The 26,121-nt window shown below is 43.2% G+C and overlaps 1 protein-coding gene across 1 annotated transcript in view; it reads left to right on the forward strand.

The window, feature by feature from the left end:
* The first annotated feature begins 270 nt into the window (after nucleotides 1-270).
* PHYHIPL (phytanoyl-CoA 2-hydroxylase interacting protein like) overlaps nucleotides 271-26,121 on the forward strand; it is a 67,324-nt gene continuing 41,473 nt past the window's right edge. The window contains exon 1 of the mRNA XM_075717645.1: nucleotides 271-451. Coding sequence (XP_075573760.1) covers nucleotides 352-451 — 100 coding nt within the window. The 5' untranslated portion in view covers nucleotides 271-351. The remainder of the gene's footprint in view (nucleotides 452-26,121) is intronic.

Consider the following 26,121-nt stretch of genomic DNA (forward strand, 5'->3'; position numbering starts at 1 on the left):
GACCCTTCACTTTGCGTGTCTTTGGTGTTTGGCTAGCGGCCAGAGTGGGCAGGACCGTTCCCCGCATGAGGCCCCAACACAACTTTCAACAAAACCTCTCTTCTGCGTGCCCGAATGAGGGGACTGGTGGGAGCTGGGGGAGGAGCACCAGAAGGGCAGTGTGGAGCCCTCTACGAGGGGAAGGGCCCACGGAGAAGTTGCCATCTCCAGCGTGAGCGAGGGCGGCTCCTCAAGCAAGGATCCCAGCTGGTCACCCTGTACACAAGGTACGGCAGTCTTGGGGCAGAGGGAGACTGGAAAGAGGGAGGAAAGGCAACTAGAAAAGAGCTGAGCAATTAGGAGAGGAAGGTGATGAAGAGAGCAGTGAAACCAGGACTGAGGGGCTTGGAAGAACATGACCCACCGCCTGCAGGGAAAATGAGATTCAATGAGAAGTTCAGATATGTGGAAAGTAGGGAATAGTGATGCTGTGGAGAGCAGGAGGAGAATTTATTTTAGAATTAATAGCTTGATGCAGTCCTGAGTATCCAATGACTGAGGGATTTGAGTGGGAATACCCACATTATACAGAGAAAGCTGATGTGCATTTTTCTTAAAATTTTTACTCTGCTGACATTAAATATTTTTGCCTGGTTACCACATGTCACCAGAGTTTAACAACATAAAATTGTATTCTTCTACATTGCTGATCTTCTCCTAAGCCATGAAGTTGGAAAACTGTCTAAAAACAACTTTCAAAAACAAGTTTCCCTTCCTGAAATCAGCAAGTAAGGGGTGCACTGCATTTCAGTCCATCAGGTTTCCCATCCGTTCAAAAGGTTATGGCTGCTTCCATGAAATGAATAAATTTATTTATTTATTTATGGAGGAGGGGAGTACATGATTCAGGAATAAGAGGAGGGGAGTACAAGATTGGGAATAGAGCGTAAGAGCTGGTGTCCTCTTCTGAAGGGATGGTTATACCTGCTCTTTAGCACATGACAAAGCTCAAATATGATTTGTTCTCTTGGACTTGAATGCCTTTGGATCCCAGATGCTCAAGGATAAAGGTTTTCTTGTTTGTTTGTTGCTTGTTTTCTGAGTGGAGTTTTATTTATTTATATATGTGCAGAATGACCTATTCTACTGGGTGGGTTGTCACACTAGTTATTTTGGCATCTAGTTTGACAAATAGGTGCTTTTACTGTGCAGCTGAAGTGGTTTTGCTTCAAGTCCCCTTAGGATTGTAAAACCCACCGGAATCGTGGTTCACTGCAAAATGAAGAATGAATAGTACTTGGCTATATAAAATTCTCAACACTTTCCACACTCTATGTCAAATTCATGCATATAACCTTCCATTTTCATGAATCTCACATGGGTCAGCATGCTTAGATTTACTGATTTTTTTTTTTTTCATTTAGAGTCTTAGTGGAAAGCTAGTTATGTAGGGTATTAAGTTCCAGCTGTCCTTATTTTGATACAAGATTGTTTACTGCTTGATTAAGAAAACTTGTCCAAAATAACACTGTATATGTCATGGCAGAGTACTTCCTATGCAAAATGTTATTTTACAGTACTTCCCTATTGACATTTCTCCTAAGACTTGTTTGGTACTTGGAAGGCATGCTAGAGACAGCTGGCCAGTACAGCCATGGCTTAAGCCTTATCCTGTCATTATCAAATGCACAAAACATACTACAGCATATACAGGATAAGATCTCTATCCATGGAGTGGCTACAAGCCAGACTTGACTTACTAGGTAGTATCTGCTTGAAAAGAGAGATCAAAGCAGGGAACAGCAGATATACTGACGCATCTCAGCCATCTCCGAGCAATGTGTGAGTGTACGCATTCAGGCTGATGGGGCTCTCCCGTGTCCTTGGGGCACTGGAAACACCCTGGGAGAAACCAAGTAGTAGATTCATGTCTCAACAACTTTGCTGTCCAGCTGGACTGGTGATGGCTGCATGAGGCTCTTCTTTCACCTCTTTGGTAAATACAAGTGAGGAAGCTTAAAGTACAGCCTTAGTCTCCAGCTGGAAGAGAAGTGGTGACTTTGCTGGGTGGTCGGGCTCTCCACTCCTGTGTCCTGCTTGGGGCTGGCCCATCCCTGTGAGCTCTTCACTCCTCTCAGGCAGTGGGCTTACTGGCAGTAAAAAATTATACCTGCCCCTGCTATGGTCTGTCTTGGCTGCCTGCTGCTAAAATCAGTCTGCTGATACCTCACTTTCTGGAGCAACATTTTAGGGTCTTCATTTTCATTCAGAAGGTGCAATTTTGTATTTTGGTTTTTGGTGTGAGGGATTGTTGCAATTTGGTATTTGTCTACAGACATAAATTTCAAGCTTTTAGGCTTAAGGGATAGGGTGGAGAAAGTTCCTTCCTTTTTTGTGCTTATGACAATAACTGTGAATGTAAATAGCTACATTAATGAGGCTTATTGAAAGTATTTTATTAGGGAATGAGCAAGTCATTAACTCCTCAGTAAGAAAGTGTTAATGACCCTTCTTATATTTGCATGTGAAACTATAAAACTTAATTTCCTATGCATATAAGAGCATTTTTGTCCATCATAGTAGTCAAAGCACTTTAGTAAGTCATTTTAGTTTGAAATAGTGCTGTCATTTAGTATTGTCATTTTTTCCTCCACTGCCTTATATTCCCAGATTCTTTCATAAAAGACAGCATATGATTTTGTGAATGTAAAAATAAAAACAAGGGTGATGTTCTGTGGGTAGAATCCTCATTTGGAAGCTGTTTTGGAGAGTGGATAAGCACCATTACTACTGAATAGAAAATTTCCTTTACCTGAGTAGCCAGCTAGTTTTACTAGTGGCTTGATAGGACATTTTGTTGCATTTGTTTTAGAATTTCTTGGTGTTAAAAAGCATGCTTACTCTGTGGTTCGTGTACATGCTAGCAGCAAGATGCTAGTGGACAATGTAGAGAGAAATAAAAATGAGGAATTGATTAACTTAGGGTATTTTGGTAGGTTGTGAAAATAAATAATGATTTTATATCACCTTACTAAATCTCTAGTGTGTTAATTTTCAATGAAATGGACTAAAAGATCAAGCCAAGTGTTATAGTATATATTTTGAGTTTGCTCCAGTTCTGTGTTTGTTGCTATTTGCATCTGTATATCGACCTTTTTGAAGCTTCATAGACAAAACTTCTTGAAAATCTCAGTGGTTTTGGCTCTTCAAAATGGTGATGTTTCAGTTGTTGATGTCATGATAAATTTTTATTATAGAGAACTTTCTTCTAAGGGAACATATATGGCATGAAGTATAGAGCATTAGGCTCTGAGAATTATTCAAAATTGGTAGCTATATAGGGATGACACTCAGAAGAGCAGCAGTGGTGGACCGAGGCACGGAAAGAAGGCCTTTTGAAGAAGGTGGAGAAAGAAGGGTAGGCACACTTGTCACAGAAAGTGTCCTGGTTTCAGCTGGGATAGAGTTAATTTTCTTCCTAGTAGCAGGCATAGTGCTGTGGTTTGGATTTAGTAGGAGAAGTATGTTGATAACACCCTGACGTTTTTAGTTGTTGCTGAGTACTGCTTATGCTAGTCAAGGACTTTTCAGCTTCCCATGCTCTGCCAGGTACACAAGAAACTGGGAGGGGGCACAGCCAGAATAGTTGACCCAAACTGCCCAAAGGGCTATTCCATACCATATGGCATCATGCTCCGTATAGAAACTGGGGGGGGTTGGCCGGGGAGCAGCGATCGCTGCTCGGGAGCTGTCTGGGTATCGGTCAGCGGGTGGTGAGCAATTGCATTGTGCATCACTTTCTTGGTATATTGTTATTATTATTATCATTATTATATTGTTATTATTATCATTACTATTTTCCTTTATTTCAATTATTAAACTGTTCTTATCTCACCCCAGGAGTGTTTCTCACTCTTACTCCTCCGATTCTCTCCCCCATCCCATCGGGGCAGGGGGAGTGAGCGAGCAGCTGTGTGGTGCTTAGTTGCTGGCTGGGGCTAAACTACGACAGAGAGAAATGTCATAGCAAAATGAAAACAGAACATGACTAGAAGACAGAAACCTAACATCAGATAATTTTTTTCCTAATAGAAGAATGTAGTGAATCTTTGTGTAAGGGTTGTAAGAGATCCACAGGAGGAAACCTCATGGCAAGAAAGAGTTGTAGAAACATATCCCACTGAAGTGTAGTGCCATTTTTATGTACAATATTGCCTTTTTTGTTTAACTCCAAAAGTTATGAAATATATCAAATTCATGTGAAACAGACTGAATTTCCTTAGTCCTAAACCAATAATTTTAACACCCTTCCTATTTGTAACAGCAACAACAACAACAACAAAAAAATACTGGAAATAACTTAGGTGCTTCCCTTTCATGGATGCACATAGAAACCAAGTGTCATAGTAACAAAAACTGTCACGTGCACTTGACAACAGCAGGCCTGTGTGTTTTCCCTTAAGGCTTGATTCAGCTGAGAAAAAGTGCCATGTTGAGCTTTACACCATTTTTCTCTGGATAATTCAGTGTGTGAATTATTTCACTATTATTTCACTGTTTCCCTGTTTATACATTAGATTTCAAGAAAGCAATTTTATGTATACAGTATTTAAGCACCCACGAAGGCCTGCTGACATTTGCTGGGATTACACATAAAATCCTGCCGCAGATGCAGAGAATACTCAGCTTCCTCCTCTCCAAAAGGCTAGTCATGTCTTCACATATGATGAGATATTTATTGAGTACAATGTTAACAGCTACCATATTGCTGTACTCCCACATTGACGCAAATGTTGGCAAAAGCTACTGTGCCAGCTGCCCACTTACACACTCTAGTGGCACCTTTGCTATTCCTCAAATCCACAAATTGCCATTCTCATCCAATTAATGCTCAAGCACTGGTGGGTATTTTCTGTCTCACATATGAGCAGATTCCTGTCAGAGAATAAAAGATGAAGATGGATACACAGGAGCCCATCAAACCAGACCAAACGCAGCAAAGTTAAGACTTTTTCAATGCCAGAAAATACCCTGGAGTGGTCTGTGGGAATATTGTGAGGGAGAACCAAGGATTAGTGCAGAGAGTGAGGAGATTAAACCTTAATTAAAATGAGCGCTTGTATACAGTACATATGGCAGACAAATATTCTTATAGCTGTAATGGAGCAGAAGTCTTCCTGCAGTTACACAGGTCCTACCTCTCGTCCTACCCAAGGAGTGGGCTTCTGCAGTGGCTGCTGGAGGACAGGTTGTTTAGGTCAGTATAGAAACATGCAACTACAGGAGTCTCTCCATGCCATGGTGCTTCTCTGTAACAAGACAAGGATCAGCATTTGTATCTAAACTGCACACACGGTTTTTGCCCTCCTGCTCATAGACTGTGCTCCTCCAGCCCATGGTGGTATGTTTACTGTCCAGCCAAATCATGGGAGCTGCATTCCCCTCTTGAGTGCGCAGAAGTGGAGGTGATGATCATTTCTGATAACTTCTCATCTCTAGAATTGTTTATCTCAGACCTAAGATAGTCTCTGCCTGCTGACCTCCAAAATACGCTGCAAGGGAATATTCAAGTCTTGAATTTGTGTTCCTTTTTATTTTTACGTGTGTTTACATGATTTTCTAATGGAGTTACATTTCTCGTGTTTAAAAAAGAAAAAAAATCAACTTAATTTGGTGCATGCCATTTCTATGGATGTGTAATCACTTCCTTGGTTCATGAAGCTTTATTTTGATTATCAGGAGGGATTTTATACTCTATAGACTTGTGATGGACAAGAGGCATGTAAAGATCGTACTGTGGTGGTGGTGATTGTCAAAATGTGAGGGAAAATACCTGCAACCTTTGGTATACATCCTTTCAGAACTCAGTGGCCATTTCAATATTTTGAAATAGAAATACAGAATATCAAAATATATCTAAATGGCGTGTCAACGTCTTTCCAAAATACCAGCAGTACTGTTCTTGTCTGGAGTTTGTGTACTAAGTCAGGCAGGGTTCTTTTGGAGTGTCACTGTTTCAGTGCTTTCAAAACTCCTGATGTTATAATCCATTACCATTCAATATTTTATTATTCTCAGTAGGACGTTTACTGGAGAGGTGGAACATGAGTAGGCCATAATTAATCTTTTCAGCAGTCCTAGCTGCGTACTCACGGCTGTGTGGAACTATTTACTCTTAAGCAGAAACCTGGAGGGTCTCTACATTGCTATGGTGTTTGCCAGTATTCCCTTCTGACCTAGTCTGTGTTTTGGTGTAATGTTATTTTAGGGACATGTTTGATAGTTTAGAAGCAAAGTCTAGAAATAGACATCAACATGTACATCTCTTAAAGCAGCAGGGCTTCTGCTGCTCAGACTCTCCGATAACTTCATTCCTTTACTTCATTCAGGGATTGCTGCACATAAAGCATTCCTCCAGATCATTGCCAAATTATTTGTTTATAGTTTCAGGGCATATTATGTTTAAATTACTTGAGATAGTGTCATAACAGGTATAAACTAATTGTTCTAATCAACATTGAAATACAGTGCTGTCAAGTTCCAGGTGTCATTTTAGAATGTCTTCCTGTGAAAATCCTTCTGTGCTGTTCCACTGAGGCTAATTGGGCTGGATCCTTCTGTTTCAACCCATGTGTCGAAGTCGGTGAACTTCCTTCTTGCTATCACTCTGGGAAAAAAGAACATAATCTCTGTCTCAGGGACTTCATAAGAGATATTTTATCCTTACACTTTTCCTTACCCTCTGTTCCTTACTTGGCAAATATATAGGTGTTACATATAAATACAAAAATATTTATATTGCATATGCTATGTTATTAGGTGAATGAATTAAAAAGGCAACTTGGCAAAAGAGGGTTGAGAGGGGGAGAATGAAAACCATGACTTCAGTGTAGAAGGGAAAAGTAAAAAGTTTGCAGAAGCAGAGAAAAACTGTTACTTCAGAATTCTAATAAGCAGTATTAGTGACTTTTAAAATAATGTCTGCTGGGGCATGCACAGAGGAGCTCGGCTATCTGGTGACTGCCAAATGATACTGCTCTGCAGCCACTGCCTCCAACACAAATAGCTCAGCAACATTTAAGTATCCTTACTGGAGGCAATCAATCACATATGGAACAGAGCAGTTATAAATAAGGCCTGCTGTTCATATATGTTCCGTTATTTTTGCAACTAAGCTATACTTGAGTCCAAAAGAAATATTTGTATAACTGAATATCTCCCTCCTAGAAGGAGTGGAGAAAAAAAGAGTGCAGATTGTCAGCATAGGTCAAGAAATAATTGAAATTCAGAATTCGGGGCCTGGATGCATTTCATCTTCAGAACCAAAGCGTTGCCACCCTGTGCAACCTTTCGAAAGACATTGGCGCCTTAGGCTTAAGAACCTAATGTCACAGTGAATGAAGAGGTCCAGACAGCCAATTTACTGCTTATGATGGAAAACAACACAGCAAGTTGAAGGAGGAGGGGCATTGTAAGAACATTATAAAAATTGCAGAGATAGTTTAAAGAAAATTGTTAATAGAGAAGATATCTGTGAGCAGAAAGTTAACTTCTTGAAATTCCCCATGTCTCAGTGTGACAATAGCAAAATGCTTTAAAAACACTGGTGGTTTTCTTTTTCCTGTCAATGTCTGCCCCACAAAGAACACTTGTTTTAGAAATTTCAGTCAAGTAGGTATCTACACACTGTGGGTTATCAGCTCTCCAGAGCTGTCTCAAGGAGTCTGTCTGAAGTATGATGAACTGGGTTGCATGTACAGCACCAGCGAGACACACAAACAGATTCACTTGCTGGGCACAGGACGGCAAAGGAGGAAGAAGAGAGAGAAGACAGGTGCAAGTACTGTGTTTGGATTTGTTCTGCCTGTGATATTTCATTGTAAATGAAGCCAGTGTTAGGAGCTTTAGCCTTTTTTTCCTCGAGTTTGGCCTTGATCTTACCGCCAAGGAAATGCACATCAACCAATGTTTTGCATTTTAAGGAAAAAATGCAAACAAAAAAAATTGACAAGTTTTTGATAAAATATGCACATTTAGACTGTGTTTTCCATTTGAGAGGCTGGTAAAGTCCAGCATGAAAAACATTTTAATATTAACTAATTTCAGAACTACATCTTTTTGAATACAAAAAAACCCCAAACAGATATGAGCCCTTTTTGTTTATAACTAGTGTAGCAATGGGGCAGAGGTGAAATTTCCTTAGTTGCTTCTATCTTTAACAATCCAGTCTTTACCAATGCATTATTTCAAATCCTTCGCTGACTAATTTGCATAATGATTTCAGTTTCTTTGAGTCTCACCACCAGCAAATTCATTCATTAGAATGTATATGAAGGACAAACATAGAAGGAACTGAACACAGCTGAACTGAATTCATAAAAAAGTTTGGGAAAATGCTGGTGGATTATTTTTTTCAGTATTTTCTCTTAAGAACCGATTCAAATCTCATATAAAAGCAGTGAAAAGCTTCCATCACTTACTGAGTTTTGTAAATCTGTGAGCCTTCTATACCTCATGCTCAGCAGTAAAGACAGTATAGACCTTCTCCTGATTTTGACCTTTTTTTCTGTAGGTATGAAACTTGTTGAGGTATTCTCACATTACTACAAACAGCCTCCACCCATGGTTATTGTTAATCTCTCTGGTATGCTCAGGTCTTGCATGTGTTGGCTTTTTGCCATTTTATCTGAGCACAGTGTTCTTAAAGCTTGCAGTATGACACGATACAGCAAAGGAAGATAAAGAAAGGAACAGAGCAGACAGTAATAAATATGAATGAAAAGGGCAAAAGAGCCTTTCCGCATTTTCCATCCATTCTGCTACTCTTGCTTCTTTTCCCTTCTCTTTATCTTTTGTTTTACATTCTCCTCTGTCCTGGTTTCAGCTGGGATAGAGTTAATTTTCTTCCTAGTAGCAGGCATAGTGCTGTGGTTTGGATTTAGTAGGAGAAGAATGTTGATAACACCCTGATGTTTTAGTTGTTGCTAAGTAGTGCTAGCACCAGTCAAGGACTTTTCAGCTTCCCATGCTCTGCCAGGGGCACAAGAAGCTGGGAGGGGGGCACAGCCAGAATAGTTGATCCAAACTGCCCAAAGGGCTATTCCATACCATATGGCATCATGGTCCGTATAGAAACTGGGGGGGGTTGGCTGGGGAGCAGCGATCGCTGTTCGGGAGCTGTCTGGGTATCGGTCGGCGGGTGGTGAGCAATTGCATTGTGCATCACTTGCTTTGTATATTGTCATTATTATATTGTTACTATTATCATTACTATTTTACTTTGTTTCAATTATTAAACTGTTCTTATCTCAACCCAGGAGTGTTTCTCACTCTTACTCCTCCGATTCTCTCCCCCATCCCATCGGGGTAGGGGGAGTGAGCGAGCAGCTGTGTGGTGCTTAGTTGCTGGCTGGGGCTAAATCACTACATCCTCTCTCTGCCATCAAGATTTTAAACATCTTAAGTCATTCCCTCTGTCTTTCCCTACTAGAAGCATGAGTTATGAGGAATGACCAATAATGAATGAATGCACTCTTCCTTAGGAGCAACAAGCAATATGCTCGCAGCAGGAGCTGCTGACACAGCACATGGGGAGACTGAACGGAGTAGCACGGTGCAGTTTCATAAATCAGCATGCAAAAATGTCAGACATCGTGTGTCACCATGTGGTAGCTGGTTAGGAAGAACAACTCGTTTTTCTCCAACCTGAACCTACCCCGGGAACAACCCATTTGCAATCTCTAGGCTTCAGGTTTTGGAGCCTTTTGTTCAGTTTCGGTTTGGTTTTACTTAGGATTAAAACTTACTTGCTTAGTTACCTCCCATTTCATGCCCTGAACGTCTGGTTAGCTAAGTACCAGGTAGTGGATTATCACATGGGATTCTTGTGTGTATTTAAAAGAGGGTGAATTTTATTTCTGTTGGCTTTTTATTAGCTTTGGATATTCAGAAAAGACTTTGAAGATGGCAATACCTGTGTTGATCTCCAGATCCCCTGCTGTTTTGCCGTTCAAATTCTGTGCTTTACGTGTTTTCTTTCTCGGTCCTTACGTAAGGAGGTTACATAATAGAAGACTGTAATCTCCAAAATCATTTACCATATTAAACAGCAGCTACCATCAGTGGATCTTTACCAGCCGCCTGGAGCAGAAAGGAGAAAGCCACATGGCTATACATTTGGAAACTGGTTGTTTACAGTGCTCATCGATGCTTGCTGTCAGTCGTGGGCAGATGTCATCAACAGTCATTACGCAGCTCTGAAAATAGAATCAAACTTGACCTGGACAGGTCCTCAAACAACTGACAAACTGCCTCCGAACGATGGAAACGTGTGGAGTTCATTCTCTCCACCAGCCTCCTGCTGCTCGGGGATCCCACAGCCCCAGAGCTAGGGCAGCGTGGGGAGGGGGTACTCAGTTGGGGTGTACATGTCAGGTACTCGGTCGGGATGTACGTGTCAAGCTGAAGTCTCCTCACCCCCGAGAGTTATGGTTTCTCTGTGTGTCCCTGATCTGTCCTTGTGGAGAGGAGCATGACCAGCATGTGCCTGCTGATCCCTGCAGCAGTGCTGCGTCATCTCTGGAAATGGCAAGTTATATTTGCCCCTTGTTGTTCTTCCTTTTTCTCTTTTCCCCCAGAAACCACTAGTAAGCAAAGAGAGTGAGCAGGAGAAAGAACTTTGGGGAGGAGAAGGGCAAAGGGGTTTTGAGAGCACCTCTGCCATGTGTGTGCTTCTTTGGCTGTCCCAGCCACTGCACTGTGCCCCGGGAAGGGAATAAACAGCATCAGGGTGCAGAGGAGCTCCTGTGCCTCTGTCTTGCCCACTTTCCCAAACCGTGTGAACTCAGCATCGAGAGCGGGCGTCGTGGCTCTGACAGGACTCCTGCAATTACCCTGTTGTGTGGAAGGGGACAACCTGCCATGCTCTCATATTCATACATTTTCCCAAATCTGGGCTTCCTCTGCTTAGCTCCCACGAGAGGATAAAGAGTATAGAGAGCAGCTTCCTTTCCCTTTCCTTCTCCCGCCCTCACACAAGGCTTGAGAGGAACACTGCCTCCTCCTTTTCTTTGAGAAGTGCTGGCGCGCACAGGCTGTTACAGTCCACCGCATACAGCGCCTTGGCACCAGAAGCGGTCAGCTGCTCCCATGCTCCTGTTTGCTTGCTGGCGTGTGGCAGAGGGCATGAGAGAGAGGGAAGCAACGCTATACTTCTGAAATGAGGCAGAGCAAGCGTTGTGTGCCCGGAGCTCCAGCCCAGCCTGCCAGCGTTTGTCTGCTCTTTAGTTAGCAGGTAGAACATTACAAGTGACTTGCACTTAGTTGCTCCCCTGTGCAAACCCCTCTGATCTCCAGCAGGCCTGGAAGACATGATTTAAAGCTGTAAGAAATGTGTTGCTTAGCCTTTCTGGAGGTGCACAGCTAGCGTTCATGGGGTAATGTTATCTTTGAAATACAAGAGTGCTTTCTTTGTAAAGGCTACCAATACTACTAAATGTAATGACAGGGAAAAAATAATTTTTCAGCTATGTCTCTGTCAGAATGATATTCTGTCTGTCAGAAATAGCCAACAGTCCTCCCACAATGGAAGAGGGCTGGATATCTCTTTGCTGTTTGCTTCTCCTCCTTTATAGTCACTAGAAGGGTGCATGCAGAGGGGCTTTCTATCTGTTGTCTGCTTTCCCAAAACAAGGAGGACATCACAGCAATAATCTTCTGGTGACAAAAATGTTGGACTGAATGAGTCTGTTATGAGCTATATAGCAGAACATACTGTTACGCTTTATCTGTGCAGGGAGTGATCTCTTTATTTAACAGCAGTTGCAGCAACAGAAATGTTTCTGACTACAGTTTTTGGTTTTATGCTTTTCCGAGCATTCTCCTTCTCCCTTTTGGTTGTTCTTGAAGTTGCGACATGAGATCAGGGAAGCTTAAGAGCTTAAGTGACTTCTTAGTGTACCATCATTTCAAGTGAATAAGCGTTCATGAAGACAGCCTGCGGGAAGAGAACTGATGTACTATTTGAATGCCCTGCCTTTATAATTCATACAAAACTCTCGGCAGGAGTGTGCCCAGTACTGAAAACTTTGCCTTAGGGTTCAGATGGATCAAGCAGTAATAAGACTCCATGGCTAGTTGAGGGGGGAGTAAGAGGAGAAAACAATTTAAAAGCAGTGAAAGAAGATACCCATGATCATTGTTGTAGCAAAGCTTTTGCTCCCACAGCCTGTGGAACCACCACATAATAGGTTGGAGAACTGACCCCACTCTCAGTTGCCTGCCTTGCAGCTGCATGCAGGATTGCAACCTCAGTTTGGGAACAACAGGCTGAAGGAGAGGCAGCTGGCTGCTCTGCTCAGCTGTGTTTGGAGATGAGCAATTCTCTGTTGAGGTCAGCCAGAGTTTGACAGTATAAGGAGTTCAGACCACCGTCTCTAGAGTGGGTGGAGAAATCCAAAATGAGAAAATAGGGATAAGACCATACGTTCTCTCTAAAACTGGTTGCATGGTCTATTTCAGTCTGAATATATTTGTCCGTAATGTGTTTTTCCCAGCAAGATACAGGAAGGAGGTTTTACTCCAAGATGAATTCACAGTTTGCGTAAAGCTTGCATAATATTTCCATTTAGACAGTGCTGTCAGGCATTCATTTTAATGAGTGCTGAAAACCCCAGACCAACTGTAGTCTAATCCCACTGCTTGCTCCTGTTTCTGTATTGACACTCCTGGCACCTCCCAGGCGTTTGTCTTCTGCAGCCAAACAGCCGCACATTGAGAGTGAGCATCTTTGCCCAAACTGTCTGCTATTTAATAATGCTTGCTGATAGCAACTGTTCTCATAAGTTCTAGATGGCACAGTTTCAAATGCTGAAGCACTGTGCACCAAAATAAAACCAAGACCCAGATAGTTTGGTTTTCCCCATGTTAAGCATTGTGTTCACTGCATTTTTTTTTTTACAGATGATTTTTTGCAAGTTTCAATTAAGAAGGTAGTTTTGAATGACCTGGTGAGAGAAGTGGCGGGGACCAACCTCTGCTTTCACAGCTGGGCTTCTCAGTGTGTGTCTCATTTGTCAGTAAGCATCCCTTATCTCTCCTAAGCATGGGAAGAAGCCCTGAAAACATCTTGGAGCACCTTCCTGTGTTTTCTTCCTGAATTATTTGCTGTCACGTTTTCATCAGGCTTCACTGCTCCTGTGCTGGAAGCAGGAAGGTTTGCTTGCAATTCAGGTAGAGGTCAGTCACGTGCGTTTTTGGTGTTTGTGATAGCCCTGTTATTAACTCCTGAGGGCATAAGACTTAGTGGTCAAGCTATAGATAGCCTATGGGTCTGATAGCTGCTAATCTTATTAACCCTCGGACTTAGCTTGATTTATACTTCATTTGCTCCCACTAGTTTGCAGTGATATATTACTCAACTTCAAGAAAGAACAAAACCACAGGGAAGATGATAAAAAAGTGGTCATGGAGCATTTTTGCTCAGGCCTCAAACTCTCTGCAGCGAACGGAGGATTTGGATGTAATGTAGTGCCACTGGCACTCGTTTCTATTGTGCTATTAGCAAATGTGAATAGTCCTTGGTCAATGCTAAAGAATTTCAGTTTTCCATCTCTCCTCAGGCTCACTCTGTGCCATATCTGTCTTTTCTGAATAACGTTGCTTGAATAAATTTTATGAATGTAAACATACATGTAGTAATAAGTTACTAGAGTTTTTACTATAAATGAACACTTGGCTCTGCTCCAAAAATACACACAGGTTTCTGTACTGTCTTAATACCAGGGCTAATTCATTCCTGGCAGGAGCTGTTTAGTGGTACACAGAAATTAAGAGGGTTTTGTGCTCAGTTTTTGTATGACATTAGCTATATCACTGTAGACGTGTGTATAATTAGGCTGGTGCAACCTCTCAATTAATTTGATGGAGCTACAGCTATAAAATATATTTAAAAGGGTTGTGACTGTTCTAAAAATTTAAGGAAATAAACTGTAGCAGTGTAGCTAGTGCCCACGCAAAATAGTAGGACTAATCTAGATGAATAGCATTTAAAGTACAAAACTATGCTTAGCTCCACCTTACAACATTACTTTTGTTGCTCTGCTGGATCTGCTACTGTAAAACTTTTCTGTCACTTATATGCATGTCCTGGTTTTGGCTGGAATAGAGTTAATTTTCTTCCTAGTAGCAGGCATAGTGCTGTGGTTTGGATTTAGTAGGAGAAGAATGTTGATAACACCCTGATGTTTTAGTTGTTGCTGAGCAGTGCTAACACCAGTCAAGGACTTCTCAGCTTCCCATGCTCTGCCAGGTGCACAAGAAGCTGGGAGGGGGCACAGCCAGAATAGTTAACCCAAAAATGCCCAAAGGGCTATTCCATACCATATGGCATCATGCTCCGTATAGAAACTGGGGGGGGTTGGCCGGGGAGCAGCGATCGCTGCTCGGGAACTGGCTGGGTATCGGTCAGCGGGTGGTGAGCAATTGCATTGTGCATCACTTGCTTTGTATATTATTATTATTATTATTATCATTATTATATTGTTATTATTATCATTACTATTTTCCTTTATTTCAATTATTAAACTGTTCTTATCTCAACCCAGGAGTGTTTCTCACTCTTACTCCTCCGATTCTCTCCCCCATCCCATCGGGGTAGGGGGAGTGAGCGAGCGGCTGCGTGGTGCTTAGTTGCTGGCTGGGGCTAAACCACGACAATGCACAAATTCATAATTCCACAGCATGACAAGGAATATGTTACGAGACTTGTAAAATCCATGAAGACAGCTTTCTTGTCTAGCAGCAGCTACTGTAAATAGTTATGCTAAGGACAAGACACCAGAAAATTTAATTTCACTAAATAAAACCAACTGCTTCAACACAGAAAGCAATTTATTGCTTTTTTTGCTATTCTCTGCCTCATTTCCCTTCCCTGCCCCAGAAATGACCAGGTGGATGTCATGTGGTCAACCCAAAAAAAGTACTGTCAGTGGCTAAATTGAATTTATGTGGAGATATATTAATCAGAAGCTGACGTTGAGACAGATGGCAGTAGATGAGGTTAGACTAAAAATGGAGAAAAATAAGAAGAGAGAATTAAGAAAAATACTAGTATTAAAAGGAAAAAATATAGAAATAACTAGTAAATTTGGTAAAAAAAAAAAAGCTCATGTAAGACATCAGGTTAGCAGTTAGCATGGAAGAAAAAGAGGAAATTAGAGGAAAAGAATTTACAGATGATGGGCTTTTGATGCGAGTTCAGCAGGTCACAGATAAGCAGTGATTAGACAAGTCTGAAAACAGACCCGTGTTCCATCACACAGGAGCCACTGTCAGACCTCTGTCATTAGGCAACAGCTGTGCCTGGATAAATGACTCCTTGTTCTGCTTTGCAGCCAGCGCTGTCCCTGTGAGCATGTAGAGTAGATTTAGCCCCCTGAACTTTGGACAAGGAGGTGAGGGGCTAGTGTTAGCCTAGGAGAGAGCATTTTGCCATATTTGTTTGCTGGTATCATTCCTCATTCCAGAATATATTGCAGATTATCGGAGACGGCTGTTGCAAACACATGTAAGAATAAGTTAGGGGGCGTTCACAAAGACTTGATTTAGTCTCAGGATGCTTTTCTCTCTCAGCTTCCTGTAGAATCAAGAAAAGCATTTCCTCTGGGGCAACTCAGAGCACCTACAATGAGCTCCCATTGAGACACTCTGCTGAGGATTTTACCAATCCTCACTGGCTGTGGAAAGATCCTAAGGCAAATAAGCTCCTTAGGCTAAAGGCAGCCTTTGCAGCTATCTTCCTGTGCAGCCTGGTTCAAGAACCAGGAGCAGCGAGTCAGTCACTAACAGATTTTGGAGTCAGTTCTGTGATTTTCAAGGTTCACAGAACACCACAATTCCTCCACTGAGTTTAAGCACTCCAGGGCACTGCGTATGTACAGCAACTGGAAATCTGTAAGGATTGCTATATTGATAAATAACATACTGTAGGGCTGTGATTTATTCAGAACACAAGTAACCGTGATAGGACATCATTCAGAGCAGAACATGGTTTAATTAAAATGCTTGTGGATGTTATTAACAAAACAGTGCTATAAACTAACGGTCGCTTTATTGCCTGTTCGTGTACTCTCTCATCTAATCTGCCTGTATATGGGTGCTAAGTGGGCATACATCCCTACCAGAGCAAAAACATGTAAACCACAGCTCTAAACTGCTGTTTCTAATGTATTTCCTTGTGAAATTCTAATTGTGGATTACATATTTAAATAATCATAGATCTGAAAGACAGTATAAGAGCTTGTAGTAAGTGACTATGAGTCGAGTGAAATTTAAGACTAGTCTCACTACGCATCCAGGCTCTGAGCCAAGGAGGGGGAGTGTCTGGGTGTTCCTCCTCTCATTCATTTAACATAATTTTCCTTCTGTTTCCTTAGCAGTTAATTAGCTGTGTTCGTGTTAGCAGTGGGGGATAAGACAACGGTGTCTTTCCTGTCTTGGCACGTCACCTCAGTCATAGCAGATCTTGATGGTACAAAAGCTGGCAGGCAGCAACATTGATCTAGAATGACCATCTTCTGTGCTTATACAAAAAGCTTAAAGGTCTGTAGTTATAAGAAAACTAGACCAGTAGATGACATTGAGGAACTAGTCACTTAGACTTTCTTTATTAACTTTATATATTACTGAACTGTACCTCCTTCTTGGCTGTCTTTGAAGAATTTTGACATCATCCGCTGAAAGGATGTAGTATTATGAGGAAAATCTAATTCACAGGATCAGTCACGAGAGTTTAAGAAAAGCCTTTGTTGGAAAGGGGAAGGGCAGTAGGAAAGACTCAAGAAGATACTGTAATGGAAAGCTGGCAGAAATGTGTCTTGTTCCAATGAAAATGGGAAACACTGAAGAGAGAATGGGTCGCTGTGGGCAACTTAAGCAAGTAAAAGTGAAATATGAACTTGTCCTGGTTTCGGCTGGGATAGAGTGAATTTTCTTCCTAGCAGCAGGCATAGTGCTGTGTTTTGGATTTAGTAGGAGAAGAATGTTGATAACATGCTGATGTTTTTAGTTGTTGCTGAGTACTGCTTATGCTAGTCAAGGACTTTTTCAGCTTCCCATGCTCTGCCAGGCGCACAAGAAACTGGGAGGGGGCACAGCCAGAATAGTTGATCCAAACTGACCAAAGGGCTATTCCATACCATATGACGTCATGCTCCGTATATAAAACTGGGGGGGGTTGGCCGGGGAGCAGCGATCGCTGCTCGGGAACTGTCTGGGTATCGGTCGGCGGGTGGTGAGCAATTGCATTGTGCATCACTTGCTTCGTGTATCATTATTATTATTATCATTATTATACTGTTACTATTAGCATTACTATTTTACTTTATTTCAATTATTAAACTGTTCTTATCTCAGCCCAGGAGTGTTTCTCACTCTTACTCCTCCAATTCTCTCCCCTATCCCATCGGGGTAGGGGGAGTGAGCGAGCGGCTGCGTGGTGCTTAGTTGCTGGCTGGGGCTAAACCACGACAGTCCTTTTTGGCGCCCAACGTGGGGCTTGAGATAACAACAGATTAATCAGAGTGTATTAAGGAGTCTGTTAACAGTTGCTGGTCACGATATTAGTTCTTCTGATCTGCACCATGTTCTTTTTTTTGCAGCACGCGTTAAAGCTTGCTGTCAGTTTGTGTAGTGTGCTATGCTCTGCAGTGATTCATGATCTTTTGCTTGGGAGGTTCCTTATCAAAGCCCTGACCTTGAGCATTCTTTGGTATTTGGGTTTCATACAGAAGTCACTACTGTACTTCGGGTACTACCTCATAGAGAGAGTTAGCAATTATACTTCTTACCCTGAGAGGCTTGTTGTGGAGGAAATACAGAATGGCACCTTTGCTGCTTTCTTCTATGATGTTTCCTCCTTCATTACAACAACTTTCCTGTATCTTGAACACCCCTGGGCTGTTAAGATACTTCTATTGATAATTCTTGGGAATGTTGTTTCCATTTTGATAAAGGTCAGTAAGCAGTTTAAAAATACCATCCAGAGATCTACCCCAAGGCTGGATAGTTATGAGTGGCAGGGTGTGTGGGATTGTATGCGCAAGTACCTAGGGCAGTGGGGACCTCCAGTGTTTTGGAACTTTACCCCTGAACAAGTGCAGAATCCTGAAGAACTAGTAAAGTATTTGGAAGAAGTATGTTCTCACCCTGGCAACTCCAAAGAGACACAACTCATTGCAACATGCTGGGGACTGGCCCATGCTTATAGAGCCCTGTTTAACACTATTCAGTACCCTCAAGGGAAAGAGAAGGTCTCTGGATCTGATGACAAAACAACAGGCACTGTGGCTACTCCAACCACAGCCACAAGCACTGCAGCTACTCCAACACCCACCACAGGCTCTGTGGCTACTCCAACCACAGCCACAAGCACTGCAGCTACTCCAACACCCACCACAGGCACTGTGGCTACTCCAACACCCACCACAGGTACTGCAGCCACTCCAACCCCAGTGGCAGGCACTGCGGCTAAACCAGAGAACCAACCTGCACCGGTATCAGTTGCCCCTATACAGAAGAAGAAATACACGAGGAAATCAGTTCGTTTAGTAAGGGATGAAGATGAACCAGGGCCATCACGAGAACCAGAGGAGGAAGAACCCATAAATGAGATGGTGACCACCCGATCCCTATCCCTGAGTGAGCTGCGAGATATGCGAAAAGATTTCGGTCGTCATCCAGGCGAGCACATCATCACCTGGCTGCTCCGATGCTGGGATAACGGGGCCAGTAGCCTGGATTTAGAGGGTAGGGAAGCCAAGCAGCTGGGATCCCTTTCCAGGGAAGGGGGCATTGACAAAGCAATTGGAAAAGGGGCAAAACCGCTCAGCCTCTGGAGGCGACTTCTGTCAAGCGTGAAGGAAAGGTATCCCTTCAAGGAGGATGTTTTATACCGCCCAAGCAAATGGACCACTGTAGAGAAAGGTATCCAGTACCTGAGGGAATTAGGCGTGCTGGAGGTGATTTACAGTGACCTGAATGATGAGCGGTTAACCAAAGACCCAGATGAAGTCAGGTGCACACAATCCATGTGGCGGAAGGTGGTACGGAGCGCACCAGCATCGTATTCCAACTCGTTGGCAATACTAGCCTGGAAAGACGACGAGGCACCAACGGTGGATGAAGTGGCTAGACAACTCCGGGACTACGAAGAAAAGCTCTCTTCCTCCCTACGGGCCTGTGTCTCGGCTGTGGAAAAACTGTCTGAAAAAATATGCCAAGAGTTCCAACAACTCAGAGAGGATCTGTCCTACTCCCCACCTGCACGGACCAGTGTCTCAGCCATTAGGAGTCAACGTCCCTATGCTCAAGAGAGAGGATATAGAGGATACACACCACGGGGCACCCTGTGGTTTTACCTGCGTGATTATGGAGAGGACATGAGAAAGTGGGATGGAAAACCCACCTCAACCTTAGAGGCACGGGTGCGTGAGTTGCAAGGAAAAACTATTAGAAAAGGCGGTTCTCCCAGGAAAATTGCAGCTCCAGTTTCCAGTGAGCAGTTCCCGAGACAGAGTAAGAGGGCTAATTTTACTTCCGACCTTGATCAGGGGACTTTTGATTCACATTTACAGGAAGTGAACAACGAATACTGTGACCAGTGTTAGAGGGGCCCTGCCTCCAGCCAGGTGGAGGAAAGGGACAACCGGGTTTACTGGACTGTGTGGATTCGATGGCCTGGAACGTCAGACCCACAGGAGTATAAGGCTCTAGTGGACACTGGTGCACAGTGCACGCTAATGCCATCAAACTATAGAGGGGCAGAACCCATTTGTATTTCTGGAGTGACAGGGGGATCCCAACAGCTCACTGTACTGGAAGCTGAAGTGAGCCTAACTGGGAATGAGTGGCAAAAGCACCCCATTGTGACTGGCCCAGATGCTCCGTGCATCCTTGGCATAGACTACCTCAGGAGAGGGTATTTCAAGGACCCAAAAGGGTACCGGTGGGCTTTTGGTATAGCTGCTTTGGAGACAGAGGAAATTAAACAGTTGTCCACCTTGCCCGGTCTCTCAGAGGACCCTTCGATTGTAGGGTTGCTGAAGGTTGAGGAACAACACGTGCCGATTGCTACCACAACTGTGCACAGGCGGCAATATCGCACCAACCGAGACTCCCTGATTCCCATCCATAACCTGATTCGTCGACTGGAGAGCCAGGGAGTGATCAGCAAGACTCGCTCACCCTTTAACAGTCCCATATGGCCAGTGCGAAAGTCTAATGGGGAGTGGAGACTAACAGTGGACTATCGTGGCCTGAACGAAGTTACACCGCCGCTGAGTGCTGCCGTGCCAGACATGCTAGAACTTCAATATGAACTGGAGTCAAAGGCAGCTAAGTGGTATGCCACAATTGATATTGCTAATGCATTTTTCTCCATCCCTTTGGCAGCAGAGTGCAGACCCCAGTTTGCTTTTACCTGGAGGGGTGTTCAGTACACCTGGAACCGACTGCCCCAGGGGTGGAAGCACAGCCCCACCATTTGCCATGGACTGATCCAGACAGCACTGGAACAGGGTGAAGCTCCAGAACATCTGCAGTACATTGATGACATCATTGTGTGGGGCAATACAGCAGAAGAAGTTTTTGAGAAGGGAAAGAAAATAGTCCAAATCCTTCTGAAGGCTGGTTTTGCCATAAAACAGAGTAAGGTCAAGGGGCCTGCACAGGAGATCCAGTTTTTAGGAATAAAATGGCAAGATGGACGTCGTCAGATCCCAATGGATGTGATCAACAAAATAACAGCTATGTCCCCACCAACTAGCAAAAAGGAAACACAAGCTTTCTTAGGTGTTGTGGGGTTTTGGAGAATGCATATTCCAAATTACAGCCAGATCGTAAGCCCTCTCTATCAAGTGACCCGGAAGAAGAACGAATTCAAATGGGGCCCTGAGCAACAACAAGCCTTTGAACAAATTAAACGTGAGATAGTTCATGCAGTAGCCCTTGGGCCAGTCCGGGCAGGGCAGGATATTAAAAATGTGCTCTACACCGCAGCCGGGGAGAATGGCCCTACCTGGAGCCTCTGGCAGAAAGCACCAGGGGAGACTCGAGGTCGACCCCTAGGGTTTTGGAGTCGGGGATACAGAGGATCCGAAGCCCGCTACACTCCAACTGAGAAAGAGATACTGGCAGCATATGAAGGGGTTCGAGCTGCTTCAGAAGTGGTTGGTACTGAAGCACAGCTCCTGCTGGCACCCCGACTGCCGGTGTTGGGCTGGATGTTCAAAGGGAGGGTCCCCTCTACACATCATGCAACTGATGCTACATGGAGTAAGTGGGTTGCATTGATCACACAACGGGCTCGAATAGGAAACCCCAGTCGCCCAGGAATCCTGGAAGTGATCATGGACTGGCCAGAAGGAAAAAACATTAGAATATCACCAGAGGAGGAGGTGACACGTGCTGAAGAGGCCCCACTGTATAATAAATTGCCAGAAAATGAAAAGCAATATGCCCTGTTCACTGATGGGTCCTGTCGTCTCGTGGGAAAGCATCGGAGGTGGAAAGCTGCTGTATGGAGTCCTATACGACAAGTCGCAGAAACTGCTGAAGGAGAAGGGGAGTCGAGTCAGTTTGCAGAGGTGAAAGCCATCCAGCTGGCTTTAGATATTGCTGAAAGAGAAAAGTGGCCAGTCCTTTATCTCTATACTGACTCATGGATGGTGGCAAATGCCCTGTGGGGGTGGCTGCAGCAATGGAAGCAGAGCAACTGGCAGCGCAGAGGCAAACCCATCTGGGCTGCCGCATTGTGGCAAGATATTGCTGCCCGGGTAGAGAACCTGGTTGTAAAAGTTCGTCATGTAGATGCTCATGTACCTAAGAGTCGGGCCACTGAAGAACATCAAAACAACCAGCAAGTAGATCAGGCTGCTAAGATTGAAGTGGCTCAGGTGGATTTGGACTGGCAACATAAGGGTGAATTATTTATAGCTCGGTGGGCCCATGATGCCTCAGGCCATCAAGGAAGGGATGCAACGTATAAATGGGCTCGTGATCGAGGGGTGGACTTAACTATGGACAGTATTGCACAGGTTATTCATGAGTGTGAAACATGCGCTGCAATCAAGCAAGCCAAGCAGTTCAAGCCCCTTGGGTATAGTGAACGATGGCTGAAATATAAATATGGGGAGGCCTGGCAGGTTGATTACATCACGCTCCCACAGACCCGCCAGGGCAAGCGCTATGTGCTCACCATGGTGGAAGCAACCACTGGATGGCTGGAAACATATCCCGTGCCCCATGCCACCGCCCGGAACACCATCCTGGGCCTTGAAAAGCAAGTCCTGTGGCGACATGGCACCCCAGAAAGAATTGAGTCAGACAACGGGACTCATTTCCGAAACAACCTCATAGACACCTGGGCCAAAGAGCACGGCATTGAGTGGGTGTATCACATCCCTTACCATGCACCAGCCTCCGGGAAAATTGAGCGATACAATGGATTGTTAAAGACTACCCTGAGAGCAATGGGTGGTGGGACGTTTAAACATTGGGATACGCATTTAGCAAAAGCCACCTGGTTAGTCAACACCAGGGGATCTGCCAATCGAGCTGGCCCTGCCCAATCAAAACTTTTACGTACTGTAGAAGGAGATAAAGTTCCTGTAGTGCACATGAAAAATATGCTGGGGAAGACAGTCTGGGTTACTTCCCCCTCTGGCAAAGGCAAACCCATTCGTGGGATTGCTTTTGCTCAAGGACCTGGGTGCACTTGGTGGGTGATGCGAAAGGATGGGGAAGCCCAATGTGTACCTCAAGGGAATTTGATTTTGGGTGAAAATAGCCAATGAACTGAATTGTATGATATTAATTGCTTTATAATACTGTATGTTATCTCTTAACTATATGTTATCTCTTAACTGCATGTTAATATAATAATATAGTAGGTTAATATTAAGTATATAATACTATATATTATGATTGCTATATGCCGCATCAATGGTATTGCAGTAAGAATTGCCCAGCTTAATGAAAATGAACTTTGATGAAACCATGTTGGAATGAGAACTGACTTCAGCATGCAACAGTCCAACACTGCACACCACCTCTCCTGCTCTGAAAGACTGTGATAACAGATGGAACCCAAAGTCATGGGCTAAATGAACTCAATGGACATTTTAGAGGGATGGGCCATAGACGAAGGGAATGATATCTGTGTGTATATCAAGATAGGGAAAGCGGTGGTGATTAATTGGAACACATTGGAAAGGGGAGGGCCTGTGCATGACGTAGATGGTATAGAATAAGGGGTGGATACTGTCCTGGTTTCGGCTGGGATAGAGTGAATTTTCTTCCTAGCAGCAGGCATAGTGCTGTGTTTTGGATTTAGTAGGAGAAGAATGTTGATAACATGCTGATGTTTTTAGTTGTTGCTGAGTACTGCTTATGCTAGTCAAGGACTTTTTCAGCTTCCCATGCTCTGCCAGGCGCACAAGAAACTGGGAGGGGGCACAGCCAGAATAGTTGATCCAAACTGACCAAAGGGCTATTCCATACCATATGACGTCATGCTCCGTATATAAAACTGGGGGGGGTTGGCCGGGGAGCAGCGATCGCTGCTCGGGAACTGTCTGGGTATCGGTCGGCGGGTGGTGAGCAATTGCATTGTGCATCACTTGCTTCGTGTATCATTATTATTATTATCATTATTATACTGTTACTATTAGCATTACTATTTTACTTTATTTCAATTATTAAACTGTTCTTATCTCAGCCCAGGAGTGTTTCTCACTCTTACTCCTCCAATTCTCTCCCCTATCCCATCGGGGTAGGGGGAGTGAGCGAGCGGCTGCGTGGTGCTTAGTTGCTGGCTGGGGCTAAACCACGACACTGGAAACAGAAAACTGGAGGGCCACCAAAAACAGGCTTGTATATTCCAAGTTCAGTGCACATGAGAAAAATAGGGACAGCATGAGGATACACTGAAACAGTTGCCAAGAGGTTAAAGATAATATGAAAATGTGTTGTAAGTCCCGAAGGCACAATAACACAAAATGACTTGACAAAGAAAATATTAATTGTAATTAATTTGTAATAAGGAGATAAATTTTGAGACCAGTTCTTATTCCCACTAAAGCTACTTGGAGTTTTGCCATGAAATTTATTGGGAAGGGGATTAAACTTTGAATAATGGCTTGGTTAACAAATCATTGATGTAATTGTGAACTGCTGGGAAAAAGTACCTAAGAAATACATAACGAAATATCGTCACTTGAACAAAAGCATCTGAGGTGTCTCTTTGGGTATTTATAGAACTGATGGAACAACAAGTTGCTAAAAAAACCCACAGAGAATTGAGGAAGTATCAGGAGACTAACAAAGTGTCAGCATGTCGCAAGTCTTTAAAAATTGAATTAAGAGTAACTATGGAAACTATTGTCCTATGGGCATGGCTCCAAATTGAAATAAATACTATAAATATTAAAGCAGAAGGGGAAAATGTATTCATATGGAGGTGAATAAGTAGTATAATGAGACCCAGATATGACACAGGTGTACTACACTAAACTAAGCTAGACAAATTAGAATGTTTATCCCTCCACTTCTTTTTAAGATGAAGCCAGAAGATTAGTAGAGTACAGAATAGCATCAAGACTTTACAAAGGCATTTGATGCTCTGCCACATAATTTCTTAAGGGAATTACCAAAACAAGTCAGCTTGGGCTAAAATTCACTTAAAGGTATCACTGGCTGGCCACTGAACTGTAGACAGAAAGTAAATCTGAATAGCAGTCAGCATTGTCAAGGATAAGCAGCTGGTAGTATCCCTTAAAGGTCAAGATACGGTCCAATATCTGGAGGTTGGAGGATAAAGCACTAATTAAATGTGAAAATGATACTAAAGTAGGAAGAATGATTAACAGCACAGAGAGGAAATACAGAAGGTTCTAGTTGTTCTCTAAGGATACTGTGGATCTAATAAAGTGAGGCTAAACTTAAAAGAAAAGTGAATTAATAAATGATAATGCTAAGCATTAACAGCACTTTGTGCCCATTAGGCAAATAAATTTTATGAAGCTACAGATACATTATTTTTGTCTGTGAAAGAATTTCTCTTTCTTAAATGCTTATTCAGGCTTTATAAAGCTGATCAGCAAACTGAAATTCAGAAAGCAGCAGCATAAATAGCATTAATAAAATGATAATTTGCTAGATATCTTTCCGTTTATCTGAGAGGAACATTTGCTTTTAATTGTTTACATTGCTCAGAGTAGGCTGGGAGTTGCACACCCAGATGATACAGTTGGAGGGCTCCATACCCTGAAGTGCTCATTGTGAATGAGGACGGCATGGTGGGCGGTAAGGAATGAAGGCTTAGGTACCAGGGCATCTCCTGCATTGTGCTGGGTCAGACCAAAGACCTACCTAGCCCGTTATAGTCTCTTTAGCAGTGCCTGAAAATGGATGCTCACAGAAGATGAAGAGCAGAACAAGCACATACAGCAAGCAGTCTTCAGTAACCTTTCCCCAGACTCTAATAATTTTCAGAGTAGGGACTCTTAATCACTTGTGAGTTTTGTAACTCTAAAGGATTTCTTTCCCGTGAACTTTTCCAGCCTGTCCTTGAACCAATGCAGACTTTTAGCATCGACGCTATCCTTTGGCCTTACAAGTCTAACACCAATTGCATGAAGTACCACCTCCTTCTGTTTGTTTTGAAGCTGGTTGCTATTAACTGCATTTAACACCCTCTAACTCTTGTACTGGGAGGCTTGGCAAACAGTCAGACTTCGGCTACCCTGTTTGTGCTACTCGTGCTTTAGTGAATCTCTGTTACATATCCCCTTGGTTGCCTTTTTCACAGACTGATTGTCTTTTTATCCGAGTAGTAGACTAGCTTTTCCCTATACAGAAGCCATCTTCACACCATACTATAAAAAATCCTACAGATTCATGAGTAGGTCCCCTGGCACCAGAAGTCACAAGATTACCTCAGAATTGTATCTTTGACATTTTAAAGTATGCTTATGGCCTTGCAAGAAAAGCCTGAATGCATGAACTGAATGCAGTTGCTGAAATGAAGTCTTCCTAACAGGGAAGGAGAGACATTTTGAGATGTATGAACTACTGCATACATCTCAC

The sequence above is a fragment of the Pelecanus crispus genome, chromosome 10 (genome assembly GCF_030463565.1).
Source record: "Pelecanus crispus isolate bPelCri1 chromosome 10, bPelCri1.pri, whole genome shotgun sequence".
In the NCBI taxonomy this organism is placed as follows: Eukaryota; Metazoa; Chordata; class Aves; order Pelecaniformes; family Pelecanidae; genus Pelecanus; species Pelecanus crispus.